The 14,928-nt window shown below is 41.9% G+C and overlaps 1 protein-coding gene across 9 annotated transcripts in view; it reads left to right on the forward strand.

Moving 5' to 3' along the window:
• The window catches only part of IQCH (IQ motif containing H), an 85,178-nt gene that overhangs the window by 51,652 nt on the left and 18,598 nt on the right, over positions 1–14,928 (forward strand). For all 9 annotated transcript variants that reach the window (XM_039369666.1, XM_039369659.1, XM_039369663.1 and 6 more), the window contains 2 exons: positions 10,544–10,664; positions 11,067–11,353. In XM_039369666.1, coding sequence (XP_039225600.1) covers positions 10,544–10,664; positions 11,067–11,353 — 408 coding nt within the window. The remainder of the gene's footprint in view (positions 1–10,543; positions 10,665–11,066; positions 11,354–14,928) is intronic.

Raw genomic sequence — 14,928 nt, forward strand, 5'->3', positions numbered from 1 at the left:
GAGGTTGAGTAGCCCACCCTAGACCCTCTTTTATGTCCCAGGTACTAGCCCAAATTGAACCAAAAGAATCAGATAGAAGAACATAATTAAATTGGGGTCATTCTAATGCAGCTTTTAGTGCAATGCATGAGAGTGTTAAAAACATCCACAAATTGGGAAAAAAACAAACAATCCCATAAAATTGTTATGGAATCGAAATGAATGGTAGAAAAGTAATTACAGAAAATAACTACACTACTTGGATCCGTTCTTTCTGGATCTCTGTGAACTGCTCAGTTCTGACAATGGAAACAACACATCCAGGTGCAGAATCAAAGTGAGATTTGTTTTTGCAGGGGATTGGCAACCTGAGCTTCCAGACTCATAAATTACTGGATGATGCTTCCCACATTTTCTTAATGTCTTTTTTTTCTGCTGTTGGAATGTTGAGCTTGAATGATTCAAAATATAGAATATATAATAGTCCTGGAAAGTAATGGGAGGGGAAATCTGCAACTAAATTTCCAAATGAGAGGATTTCAAGAGAAAGCCACTGCCAGGGTTTAAAGTGAATAATAATTCTGTGCTGAAGGGAATAAAGCTGGAATAGAATAGAGCAGAGCAGAGCAGAGCAAAACAGAACAGAACAGAACAGAACAGAATAGAATAACAGAGTTGGAAGGGACCTTAGAGGTCTTCTAGTCCAACCCCCTGCTCAGGCAGGAAACCCTATACCATTTCAGACAAATGGCTGTCCAGTCTCTTCTTAAAAACTTCCAGTGTTGGCGCATTCACAACTTCTGGAGGCAAGCTTTTCCACTGGTTAATTATCCTCACTGTCAGGAAAATTCTTCTTAGTTCTAGGTTCCTTCTCTCCTTGTTTAGTGTCCATCCATTGCTTCTTGTCCTGCCCTCTGGTGCTTTGGAGAATAATCTGACCCCCTCTTCTTTGTGGTAACTTTGAATGGTCTTTAAACAGGGCAGTCAGACTACTGTGTTAGTCTACAGTAACCAAAAATGAGGGAGTCTGCTAGCACCTTTTCAGGTAAACTGATTTTATTAAAAGATTTCTGTTTGATGAGCCATAGCTTGCTTCATTGGATGCATCAGATAAAGTGAGCTATAGCACCTGAAAGCATCTGCCCTTTAATGACATCCATAGATTTAATACTTTTTTCAATTAAACTAATCAATTGATTATTTTTTTTCTATTGAATAAGGGAATGGGCTTTTAATCTGCAATCCAATATAACACTGTGGCCCAGAATGTTATCACCATGATTATCAATATATTATATCATTCATGTCTAGCTTTTTTAAGCACTGACAGCTTCCTTTTTTCTATTTTTGCTCTTGAAACCAAGCAACAGGCCAACCAAGCCCACATATAATAAGTTTTACAATGTTATGATTTTAAGAAGCAAGCAAAATCTCTTAAATTTCTAAAAATTTACTAGAACAAACTCGCTTTTCACTGGGAACTACCTAGATAAGGGTTTCTTCTCACTTTATCATCAAAGCAATCCTGTGATGTTGTTTCTGATGAAGTGAGCTATGATTCATGAATTTTTTTGTGTTTTAGTAAAATTTGTTAGCATGAGAAAGTACTACCAGAGGCCTCCTGATTTTTAACTTACTCAGAACCACTCTTTCAGTCAGAGTCGGTCCTCCAGCTTAGCACAATCATTTTGCATTGCATTGTCAAATCTAAACATATACTGTATTGTGTGAGTGGCTGAGCTGTATGTCAGGATGTTGTGATGCACAAAACAAAGGCACAGGAAAGGGTGTGAAGTTCCTTGATTTCTAACTGTCTCACCTTTCCATTTCATGCCTTTTTTCACTCTGCATCCATCTTTCTTTCAGAAATAAATTGCAGTCTCCACTCAGTATTGCCTCTGAATGAGGAGGATTAAAACCTCCCTTTGTTACTGAATGCTCTTGTGATACTTCTGCGTTCAGATATCAAAGCATTACTTTATGAGCACGGGCATGCTTTAATGTCCTATTACAGTACGGAGACCTTCTTTTGATAATGAAGACATTGTGTCATCGACTTAAGTTGCCAGATACCAAACATATGCTGGCAGGTTATTAAAAAAAATCAGCTTTGTGATAAAAGACTCTCCTGCAGGCTAAGAGTTCATGGAAAAAGACTCTCCATTCCAGTAGAGTTATTAGAAATGAGAATATGACTCTAAGCGCTAAATTATGTTAATACTTACAAATAGCATCATTTGCATAACAGTTTATGACATGATCCCAAGATTCTTTCTTCATCGGTATGTAGCAGGGCAACGATTAAGCATAAAGCAGTTTATAAGAGTTCCTACTGTATGTTGCTATTCCATTTTCAAATGTAGCCCAGTTGTTGGATCCTTGAGACACAACGATGACCACCCTGACCTGGACGAATACCTGGCTTCAAGAGAAGATCTATTGTCCAAGGATGTTGATGAATTAACTTCTAAACCTCTCCAGCCTTGGGACAAAATGAGAGATGGACTGGAGCAAAATACCTTGGAAAGAGAGAAGGAAGGTCATCCCGTTTCCAACTTACAACAAGATGCAGTTCAATGGCGAGAAAAGTAAGACCCAGCACTTAGACAGGAAAAAACAGATGTACAGGTACCAGATAGGCAATACCTGGCTCAACAGTAGTGCCTGTGAGAGGGATCGAGGTGTCCTAGTGGACAATCACTTAAGTATGAGCCAGCAGTGTGCTGCAGCTGCCAAAAATGCCAACTCAGTCAAGAGGGATAGCATCAAGATCACAAAAGTGATAATACTGCTTTATTATTACCACACTTGGAATTCTCGGTCCAGTTCTGGTCACCACAATACAAAAAAAGATGCTGAGACCCTAGGAAGAATGCAGAGAAGAGCAACAAAGATAATTAAGGGTCTGAAGGCTAAATCCTATGAAGAACAGCTAAAGGAATTAGTATGTTTAGCTTAATGAAGAGAAGACTGAGGAGAAATACGATAGAAGTCTTTAAATACTTGAAGGGCTGCTACAAGGAAGAGGATGTCAAATTATTCCCCATAGCACCTGAGGGTAGGAGAACAAGCAATATGTGGAAGCTTATCAGAGGTAGATACAACTATTAAGCAGAGGAATAGCTTGCCTCCCGGAATTGTGGTGCTCCATTGCTGGAAATTTTTAGCAGAGGATTGGATAACCATTAGAAGACCTCCAAGGTCCCTTCCAACTCTAAGAAATGAATGCCTGGTTCATAAGAAGTTGTAGTTCTTTGTGAAAGATTAGCTGGCTTTGGAAGAACTTTGGGCTGTAGGAATTGAACTCAGTAGCAGATGCTTGCAAGATGCAACAGGGTAGCTGTCACTTTCCTGCTCTTCTCTATGAGCTTCCCAAAGCCATTTGGCTGGGCACTCCAGGAAACAGATGGACCTTTGCTATGAGGCAGCCAGGCAGTTTATGATTTCTTAGTGCTTGTTATTTCGTTCTCACATTCCGGGCCATGGAAATAGGCCTCACACTATCATCCTCGGCCAGCCATTTCTCATGAGTCATTTCTCACAGGGGAACATTGCAGGCCAAGCAACTTCATCTTCACAGTCTTAACTATAAGGGCGTAATGTTTGTTTGGGGGCCTCTTTACCCAGTGCAAGAAGCAAACCAGCAAAGAGTCTTGTCAAAGTCTCCGAACTCCTGAGCATGACTGTTGATGAATCATCCCAGCTGTGCACCCTCTAAGGCAGTGTTCCTCAACCTCACAGCTGGCTGGGGAATTCTGGGAGTTAAAGTCCACAAGTCTTAAAGTTGCCATCTTTGGAGAGCCCTGCTCTAAGGAGATGGATTTCTTCACCTACAGTGCTAATAGAACTAGCTGTGAGATGGGACTCTGTGTGTTTCCCTTCTCTCCCAAAGCTTTGAAAACATTCTTCCTTCATTGTACCAGAGTGGAACACTTGTCTAAAACAGCATTTATCTAGACTTTATTTATATGTGGGAAAATAGATAAAATAATCATGTTTTACCTAGATAAAGTATATTGATTGGCATGTAAAAACAGCTCCCTTCAGACAACTTGCCCTTGATGGATTTGGTTTTTTCTAACCTCATGAGCATGTTTTCGAAAATGAAGGCTAACAATACAAAGAAAATGTCTTTTCTGGTTAACTGTGGGAGTTTTCATGTCTACATTTTCCCCTCTTCTGCTTAAAAAACAATGATGCAACCATCATGAGTTGCCTTGGTGACACAAAATATTGGGGCAGGGGTGTCCCCCCCATCATGCATAGAATCCACCATAGCTTTGGGGAAGGAAGATTAGGGGGTCCTCTACCCCTGATCCCCTAAAGACAGTGTCTGTACTTAGCTTTCACCAGGTGCGGCTGGGAAACAATGAGCAGTTCTCCTTATAGCTTTTGTAGGATGATTACATCTCAAGACCCGATTGTGGTCTTGAACCAACAAACCTGGCATTTGCGGCAGTAGGATTTTGATAGCTGCCTCTGAATATCGTGTAACTTAATAGTGGATGCTAAAATTATATTAGTTAACAGGAGAGGCCTCCGCTCGTCTCTCCACTCCATGGCTGTCAATAGGATGTCATGTTGTGTTTACCAATTACATCAGAAAACACGCTGGGCTGGGGCTGCTCAGTTGACTATTATTATATTTAATGTGGCTACTGGTGTTTAGATTTCAGGTGATTCCCTGATTCCTTAGTAAAATAACAAGGCACCACAATTATATCCCTTGGTTAAATTCCTAAGACCTTCGATAATCAGATATACAAGCTGTTGGCTTACGTGTCCTATTGATTTAATATTCTTCTAATCAGTACATAAAGCTATGGGCCTGTGGTGTTAATTTTTCATATGCTTACAAAGCACCCTTTGATTTTCTGTCACGCGTTAATTACAGCGTTTTGCCATTAAATAGGAAGCTTTGTGTAAACTAATTACTAGGTAATCATTGTCTACCGAGAGCCGTGCTGTTTGGTACCTTTTATTTTATTTGGGAAAATTCACAGATCTCGCAGTCTGGAACCACTATACCTTCCAGCCATTAGCTCTCACTAATTCATAGCATTATTGTGTTAAGATTGTAGGAGTTGTAATTGTTGTGGTATCAGTGCTTTTAATTACCGGAGTAAACAGTTGAAATTGTGCCAAGGTCTGTTGTACAAAGCGGAGAAAAGGGGGTTTAAATGTTCCCATCTGGGGACGAAGACTTTGCAAATGGTGCAGAGCAGCAGCTAAGGCCCCTCAGAGCTTCAGGGTTTGAGGCCATATGGACCCAGAATAGTTGCAATCAATTGGATTTCCTTGCCAGTTTTCACCAATAATAGTGCACAGACAAGGAGGATAAGATAAGATGGAGAAAGAAAGTCAGGAATTGGTTAGTCCTGTCGCCTGCCTGTATGAAATTGAAATGTTTATTTTGCTGAATTTGAAGAGGCAGAGAGAGACGCTAAACACAAATGTGCAAATTTAGCCATGTGTAAATATTACTATGAGATGATGATAATTATTTTTTTTTAAAAAAAAGAGGCTTGTATTGGTTAATACAGGGTTGCAGTGAATTTCTGCAGCTGATTGATTGATTGATTGATTGATTGTATTGTGGCATTTATAGATTTTTTTTCCCCTACAAGTAAAAAAAAAAGCATTGCTTTTAGCCATGGGGAAGAAATAAAAAAATTTCATTCTCAGAAATCCTGAGAAGATAATTGTATTTGTTTCTAATTCTGTTTTTTCTTTTCTTTTTCCTTTTTCCTTAGTTTATAATATAAAATACAATAGAAAATATGGGCAGAAAAGGATGCAAGTGTTGATTTGCACACCTCCCATCAACTTCAACAAGGTGTCTTGAATGTGTCTTGGCAACGTGACTGTCTGTCTGATTCAACATTAAACATAAATCCTAAATCTGCAGGATTTCTGTTTCGGGGAGGGGCAATAAGGCAGGAGATTCTGAATATTTCGATTTTGCTTAAATATAAGTTAAAAAATTGAAATAGCTTGTTAATTAAAGAAAAATACCTTCTGCATATTAACAAAGGACATCATCATCCTCAGTTACCTTTGCCACAGTTAGGCTTTGAATTTAAGCCCACTGACAAAATAAATTGTCCAGACTCGCTGCTCTGCCCAAATAAATGACAGAATGATTTAGCAATAGTACTGTGAGCACAGGTCCTCCTCCTGCCGAACTTAAGCATATAGCAATATTTTGGAACATTGCAAACTTCACTTCTCTCTTCACTTTAGCATTTTTCCTTTTTAAAAAAGTATGTTTATTTCAGAATATTTTATGTTTGGTGCTTTAGCTCACTGGGGAGCTTGCTTTAGCAGTCCTGTTGGTTTATTTTCTATTTAGCTGAGACGGGATGTCAAGGAAGCACAAGGCAAAGCTGTGCTTGCCAACGGAGCATTCCTCCTCAGCCCCAGTCCCCTCCACACACAGAGCCTGGAGCTGTGGGGCAGGAAACCGCATCCTTTTCACTTTGTGCATTTGTGCAAATTCAGAATGCAGAAGAACTACCTCAGCGAGGCCCACATGATGTGGGAAAACAGGAACACAAAGTGGTGGAAAGTTGCGAGAGAAACGGTCATCTCCTGGTCACTGGTGGGGCCAACAGCTGTGCACTGAAGCACAATCTATGCTCTCCACTCTGACAATGGCCACTCTCGGCCTGTGCGCTGATCCTGAGTGAAGGGCCAGTAATGGGAAGAAGCCGAAGCCAGGCTGAGGGGAGATAATGCTGCCTAAGAAGAGACTTCTGCGGAAGGCCCTCACCATTTGGTCCGACGCAAGGCGCTAGGCGGGCAAATCATTTCCCATCCAGCTGAAATGGGCCATTAGGTATCAAGGAAAATTGTCTTTCACTCCTTTCAGCAGATGGAGCAAATATTTTACAAAGCCATTTTACATAGGAAAACCATTTGCGGGACTCGGTAATGGCAGCTGTTTTACATGATGTTACCTTCCAAAAGATGACATCTCATGAAAAAAAAGGGGAAAAATCAGGACTTTTGTTAATTTTCAAATTTTCAGCAGCACATTCAAGCATGTAGCCCTAAATTCTAAGTAAGTGTGGCTGGTGATGGATTGCTTTCTAAAACATTTCCTGCATTTGTTTGCTCTTTTGTGTAGGGCCCAAAGAGTAACAAAAATGAAAAACAAAACAAACTGTGGAGTGCGTGTAAGCCATCGGCCTGTGTTGGACGGGAGGAAATTTCTGCGCTTTGTGTGTTAATCTGTTCAAAGGGCCGAAGTCTGGAGCAGTTCCGAACTGGGGGAAGGCAGTTTCGTTTCTTCACCGGGCCCTCAGAAAGAATTTTAAATCACAGCCATCATTTAGAAACCAGATGGGGAAGAAGCCCATTTAAGAAATATATCAACATTGGCGCTATTGATGGATGAGCCATTTGTGGACAGATAATTAGATTTACAGATAGTCCTCGACTTACGACCACAATTGAGCCAAAATTTTCATTGCTAAGTGAGACAGTTGTTATGCTCCAGTTTACGACCTTTGTTGCCACAGTTGGCTGTAGGATCACCTGCTGGAGCAGAGGGTTGGGCTAGAACAGAGGTCCTCAACCTTTTGGGCACTGGGGGCCAGTTTTGTGGAGAGAGATTTTTGCGCAGACCGGAGGGGGTGTGGTTTTGTGTGCTGCCTGCATCCTGCAGATGGGGTTTTGCTTGTTTGTGCGGCCTGGTTGCTGGCACGCTGCGGCCCGGTACCAGTCCACGGACTGGGGGTTGGGGACCCCTGGACTAGAAGACCTCCAAGGTCCCTTCCAACTCTGTTATTCTGTTATAATCTGTTATGATCCTCCAAGGCGGTTGAGAGAACCTGGGTGGGGCCTGGCTGGACCCAAACCTCCTTCCCTGAGCCCGGCGGTCTTCTTACTACCTTGCCCCTTCCTCAACAAAGGGACCTCCTAGAAGTCAGATCATCTCTGCTCTTGCAAATTCATTGCAAACAGAAGACAAACCCTTTGAACTGTCATGGTATGAAAGGACACGTTACAAAGATTTGGGGGGGGGGATGTTTTTGGATTGGGAATAAATATCTCAGATATTAAATATCCTGGAATAACTATCCTGAGATCTAACCCAGGAAGATCGGAGAAAATGGCCTTTCCTAATTTGATGATAATAAGACTAAAGCAACTTAATGGTATGTATTGATTTGCAGGCAGCGCATCTTACCAGCGTTAATCAATGAAAAGCACATTTTTGTGGACCCTGCAGTCTTCCCTCCCTGCGCTCCATATGGGAAATCATTAATTCTCTCTGATTCCCAAATTAGTTATATGTGAAAGGAACCACAAGTCATTCATTCTTCTGTCTCTTGTCTATATGGTCTTCTTCAGCACGCTCAGTGCTATTGCAGGGCCCTGCGACTTGTAGCCTGTTAAGACATTCCTCCTCAGCGTAGCTCCACACATTTTCGCTTTCCCAAAGGTAGGAAAAAGTCATAGGCCAAGAGAAAGTTTGCCATTCATGGTTGCCACTCTTATTATCAAGTGACCTTGCAGCACAAACAGGCCTCCCTTACACACAGCCTCTCAGCCTTCTTAAGAAGTGTAACGTGTCCAAAGGCTTTCTGAAAAATCAGGAATTCTGAACAACCAAATAATAATAATTATGTACACAACAGTGTGAAATCTCAATGGCCAGTCCTTTAGCTGGTATTGTCCTTCATTCTCACTGAGTTCTTCCCAAGAACCTAGGATGTTGTAATGTATTAGTCTATGGAATTGTTGTCAATCTACAGATTTTATAAGTGTCTTTCAAGAGTTTTTGATAGGGCACCCAGTGTGTCAATAACCACTGGGATCCCTGGATTATTATTACTAATAATGATAATATTGACATTGACAAAATCCTCATCAGTCAATTGCAAAAGGCAGCTTTGCTTGGAGCAGCTTACATCCTGTGGCGATGCCAAGCATCCACATCTGCTTATTCCAGGTCCTCAGAAAGGATTCGATAGATGGACAAAACTGCCAAATCCAGTCTGAACATCTGGCTGGCTGTGCAATGAACCATAATAGTAATATGCTGCCCAACTCCCAGCAAATCAGTTAGTTCATTTAAAGAGTAATACCCCATAAGATAGAACTTCCCTTTGCAAAAAGTGCAGGTTGGGATTGCTTAGCCTCACACTGTGCGACTCCTTGTTTTCTGCTTGTTCCCCTGGATTCAAGGTAGGCTATAGGGCATGTAATCTCCAGGAGCCTCCCTCTTGCACCTTTCCAGACATTATTCAGAAAGATTCAGCTGTGTTCAGGGATTCTCTGTCTATGGGCAGTAGATGTCCCAAATAAGTTAACCAGGCCACATGCTGAAGAGGGAGCTGTTCTATTTCCAGACAGTCCAAAAATACATTTTGGGGTCTGAAATTCAGAAGTTGACCTTGGATAAACAGAAAAGGGCAGATATCCTTACCTCTTTAGTGGACAAAGCACAGATTCCCAACAGAAAGCATTTAAAAATGGACAGAGCCCGACTTCAGCAGGAGGACGAAAGGAGCGAGGGAGATGTTTCACTGTCCGACCCAGTCAGGAGGAGCAACAACTGAGTCCCAAGATTGTGGTGTGAAGGGGCAATTAATCCTCTTTGGAGCATGGGACATTTCTAATTTCAAGGGTCGTGAAGCAGAAGGAAAAGGGCTCAAGGGAAAAAGGGAAGTGATTGTAAAGTAGTGAGAGAAGAGTGACCTGGAACATGATGTACAAAGTTGCCAAATTTGATGTGCTTGCTCAGCTTCCAGAATGTGGGCCTGATTGACACCATGAAGTTAAGACCTGGGTCTGGGTTGTTGCCTTTTGTATGTGTGCAAATCTGTGGTTGTTTTAGGCCCTTGGGAAGCATCCTACGTGGCCTGCCTGTTGTCTCAGCATCCTTTTATGTCCTGCACCCAGCTGATCCCAGTTTTACCTAGCTGGTCTTTGATTTCATTGAGGGCAGTTTTGATGAGGGACCCACAGCCAAAACAATGTAGCTCAGAGGTAGCTCGTGAGGTAGGACAAGAGCCAAGGAGAGGACATCCGAGCCAAATCAAGAGCTAAGATCAAAAGTAGCCTCTCCAACGCTAACTATCTCGGGGCATTAGGGGAGAGAATGGGTGCACGTGAAAACTATATGGAGTGCAGAAATGGGGAAGAGTCCGCAAATGTGGGTTCTACATGTAAGCCCACAGGAGAAGGTGGGGGAAAGCCTTTGAGTAAAGAGACAATCCATATCTCTTAAAGGGGAATAAATAGAGCTTCTCAATAGGTTAATATGAGTGGCTTTAATCTCTTCAACCCCCATTTGTGTTGCTGTTGTTAAATAGGGGGCTAAAAAAGAAATATATTCCCTTCTTTTTTAAGGAAGAGGTTGTGGGGGGGGGGACAGACCCCAAAGTTTCCAGATACATGAAAGAAGATAGGGGAAACGTTTAAAAAAGACTTCCTGGCTGTGGTTAAACAGTAACCACACTGCCTGTTGGAGGCCTGGTTTTTAATCACCCCACAAGCCGTTTTCATTTCTGCAGTAAAATTGCTTGTGGTTCTATTTAATTTGTTTCTGCAGGAACCAGCTTTGGTGAAGCTCTCTCAGGAGCTGCCGGGCCTTTTAGCACAGCACGCCCAGGCTGTCAATGGAAAACGATTTCCTACATGGGGGAAATTCCTCCAAACGTTTGTGAGTCAAGGTAAATAAGACTGCTACATTCCTGCTAAGTGCTATCAGGGATAATTATATCGCCAGCACTTTGTTCTCATTCACTGGTATATTTCTTCACCTCCATCCTCTTTCCTTCCCCATTACAGTTTTTATCTTTTTAAGAATGAAATACAGACAGCCATCTTCGATTTCGCCAATTTTGGACAGGATGCTCCCCCCAGGATGGAAAGAAGGATGTGTTTATTCATGTAAATGATCTTGAGGCTCCCAGCTCCCTCCCTTCTCTAAAGTTACCCCACAGTTAAATTTCCGGGTGGTGGAGTGGCTGTAAACGGTAGTTTTAAAGAGAATCATCCCTTTGCTCCTTCGGCAGAGGGTGCATTGGTGGCGTGAATGAGTGGCTTGACGCTGCTCTCGTTTCCCCAACCAGGTGGAGTCATAGAAGCCTTCCCACCTTCAGACAGCCTCACCAGCCTCACCGTGGACATGCTGATTGAACCTACCGGGGAGGTCACGATGGTTTCCTGTGGGGACCAGTTTCACGCGGACAGTCCCTTGCGGTCTTCAGGAACTACCCTTCCTCAGGCTTCAGTTGAACCCGAGCTCCTTAATCTGCTGTGTTTTAAAATTGGAGAGGCCTGCAAATCCAGGGGAGTGGTTGGATACTTTTCTATCGACTTTGTGACTTTCATCCACCCGCAGACCTTGAGGCAGCAGGTGAGCCATAAAGGTAAAGCTTCCGTTCCTTTGGCACTCTGGCCAGCGCGGCAGGACCTCTGAATTCCTGGGGTCGGAGTGGGATGCAGCCAAGTGTTTCCTTTCATTGGTACTGCACCCTAATTAACCCCAGATCCTCAGAAATATGTGCTTTGGAAAATCCACAGGAATAAATGCTCATCCCTTTTAGCCTTTAGGTTCAGGGACTATTCTGCGTGGTTTACATTTCTCGGGGGGTGCCTGCAAATGCTAGGTTTGTCATTTTAACCATCGGTTTTCTGTTCCTTGACATCAAGGGGAGAGTATTAAAAATTGATGGGTAGATTCCTGGTAAAATATTTGTGTTTTAAGCCAGCAGAATAAATCAACCCAAGGGAATGGAGGTTTTCAGGAAAAGATTAGGCATCCATTTTTCAGGATGGTATAAGGTTTCCTGCTTTGGGCAGGTTGGACTAGAAGCCCTCCAAGGTCCCTTTCAGCCCTCTAATTCTGTGAATGACCTCATATAGAAGTCAATCTGTCCTAAGAGAATCTCCTCCACGTCCAGCCAAATTGTTACTCATCTTTAGAAAAACAGAAAATATTTGGGAACAAAGCGAAGCAAGGTTTGTTTTGATTTGGGAGCAGAAGCTTCCATTTTACTCTGGCTGGAGTTCAGTTGTGTAACATATAACTTCCTGCTGCCAAGGAGCCCAGTTAAATAGTTTGATCTCTTTCTCTCCTCTGTGTCTTTTTCTCCCCTGAACGGCTCTCCAGCAAAGTCTTTGCCCTTTGCCTTCTCCCCTCCTTTCATCGCCACATCAGCCCCTTTTGGCCTGCCTCTTTCACCCAATGGTTCTACCTTGCAATCTCCTACGTTTCCCAGCTTGTACCACAACTTTAGCATTACTTAAGCCGACTTTTTTCCCCCCAACTTAATTAGATATAAAGGCAATTAATGGTGCCATCTGTCTTGTTGTGTGTGAGAGAGATTACACCAAAGATTGTGCTTCTGAAAGCATTATTTTTTTGGCAAACTAGGAATCCGATTAGACTCGTTCAAACACTCTCACACTAATTTCCCAATTCCCATTTTAGATCAGTAGCTCAAAGGCTGAAATAAATTCTGCAGAACTATTGTACACTCAGGCATCCGCCAGGAATTATCTTTTACTGAAAATAACCAATGATCTATGTTATTTCACTAAACCTAAAAATTAAATATATCATTGAACATCTGTTACCACTATAGTGAAAGAGTACTTAAATATCTCAAAATCCCAGAGATTGTCATATGATAGGAATCTTTTCAGAATCCCAGAAATTTCTGCAGTACAAAATGGGACAGGTTTTTGCTGATAGCTCATAGATCTGAGATAATCCTTCAATTTTGGGGGGAGATGAAACATGAAAGTTGTTTAGGAGCTGCCATTATTTGGGATGCCACCAATGAAGCAATTCAAAGTAACCTCAGAATTTGAGGAAACCATTGATCAGCCATGTGTGACTCCTGCACACAAGTCCAGCCATGAGTCATTTTTCTTTCGCTTCACTTTTGCTCTTCAACTTTCAATGGAATAATAAAAAATAGTTTTGTCAATTGCTAGGACAGGGCCATGCGGGGAGAATTTCCTTTGCTCTTTCAGCAAGTCTCCAGCAAGATTCTCGAGGTCCCTGTGGCTATTGCACTTTCTTCAGCACACAGGAGCTAGTCACAGAATTTTTAAATGATCAGAATAACAGAGTTGGAAGGGACCTTGGAGGTCTTCTATTCCAACCCCTGTTTGTGCAGAAGACCCTGTACCATTTGTGACAAATGGCTGTCCAGTTTCTTCTTAAAATCCTCCAGTGATGGAGTTCCCACAAGGCAAAGCAGTTCCACTAGTTAATTGTTCTCACTCTCAGGAAACTTCTCCTTAGTTCTAGGTTGCTTCTCTCCTTGATTAGTTTTCATTCACTGTTTCTTGTCTTGCCTTCAGGTACTTTGGAAAATAGGTTGACCCACTTGTCTTTGTGGCACCCCCTCAAATACTGGAACTCTGCTATCATGCCTCCTTTTTGCTAGAATTGACATACCCAATTCCTGCAACCATTCTTCATATGTTTTAGCCTCCAGCCCCCTAATCATCTTTCTTGCTCTTCTCTGCAACAAATGGCCAACTGAGAAAAGAAATCTTGGATTATATGTTTCAGATTATATAAGGAAGGTTTGTAGAGTTGTGTAATATCTTGAGTTAGCTCTGATTTGTACACCATTTGTATTATAGCCATGGTTCTGAAAGAAAGAAGACGGAACAGAATGAAATGGACCAAAATTAGAATTAGAAATAATATTGAATATATTTTCAATAATTGTTCACAGCAACTCAACTCATATTCAGTAAGCCAATTACTGTGCTGTTTAGTACAAATATGGCCATGTTATCACATTGCTTCAAGCAATGTGGCTGTTTCTATCTCTATAGTTTTTTCAACACAATACAAGCTAGTTTCATCTCCAAGAGAACTTACAGATTTTATGAACTGACTTTCCTCTCACACAATAAGAGAATTGATTGACAGTGAGAATCAAGACTTAAGTGGTTAGGTTCCTAATACAGAGAACTGCTGGTTGACAATATAATGGGGCCAAAGAGGAACTAAACAGTTCAGCGCAGGAACCACAACCAAACATCAGAACAATCAGGAGCAGCTTATCTAATAACTTTATTGTTACGGTCCACAACCAGAGTCCACTTGGTACTGTGATTAAGGTGTTGGTCTATGACTTGAGAGGACCCCAGTTGAAATCCATGCTCAGCCATGGAAATTCCATGGGTGACTTTGGCTCAGATCCTTTTTCTCATTTCAAGATGTCTTGAGGTTAAAAATAAGGAATGATGTAGGTCTCTGTGAAGTTGTGGAAGAAAGCTATATGTCCAGTTACCTGATTACTTGTGGAAAGGCAGAATATGAAGCTTCAATTGTCACTACCAGGCAAAAGGAACAAAAATGATGTCCAAAGAATGTGATAGTGATAGGATTTCTATAATAATAATAATAATAAAGTTGGAAGGGACCTTGGAGGTCATTGAGTCCAACCCCCTGCTCAGGCAGGAACCCTACACCATTTCAGACAAATGGCTGGCCAGTCTCTTCTTAAAAACTTCCAGTGTTGGAGCATTCACCGCTTCTGGAGGCAGGTTGTTCCATTGGTTAATTGTTCTAACTGTCAGGAAGTTTCTCCTTAGTTCTAAGTTGCTTCTCTCCTTGATCAGTTTCCGTCCGTTGCTTCTCGTCCTGCCTTCAGGCGCCTTGGAAAATAGCTTGACTCCCTCTTCTTTGTGGCTACCCCTGAGATATTGGAAGACTGCTATCATGTCCCCCCTCGTCTTTCTCTTCGTTAAACTAGACATACCCAATTCCAGCAACCGTTCCTTATATGTTTTAGGCTCCAGTCCCCTAATCATCTTTGTTGCTCTTTTTACTCTTTCTAGAGTCTCAGCATCTTTTTTACATCGTGGTGACTAAAACTGGATGCAGTATTCCAAGTGTGGCCTTACCAAGGCATTGTAAAGTGGTATTAATACTTCACGTGATCTTGATTCTATCCCTCT

This window comes from Crotalus tigris, unplaced genomic scaffold, assembly GCF_016545835.1.
Source record: "Crotalus tigris isolate CLP2741 ecotype Arizona unplaced genomic scaffold, ASM1654583v1 scf7180000021179.819088, whole genome shotgun sequence".
NCBI lineage: Eukaryota > Metazoa > Chordata > Lepidosauria > Squamata > Viperidae > Crotalus > Crotalus tigris.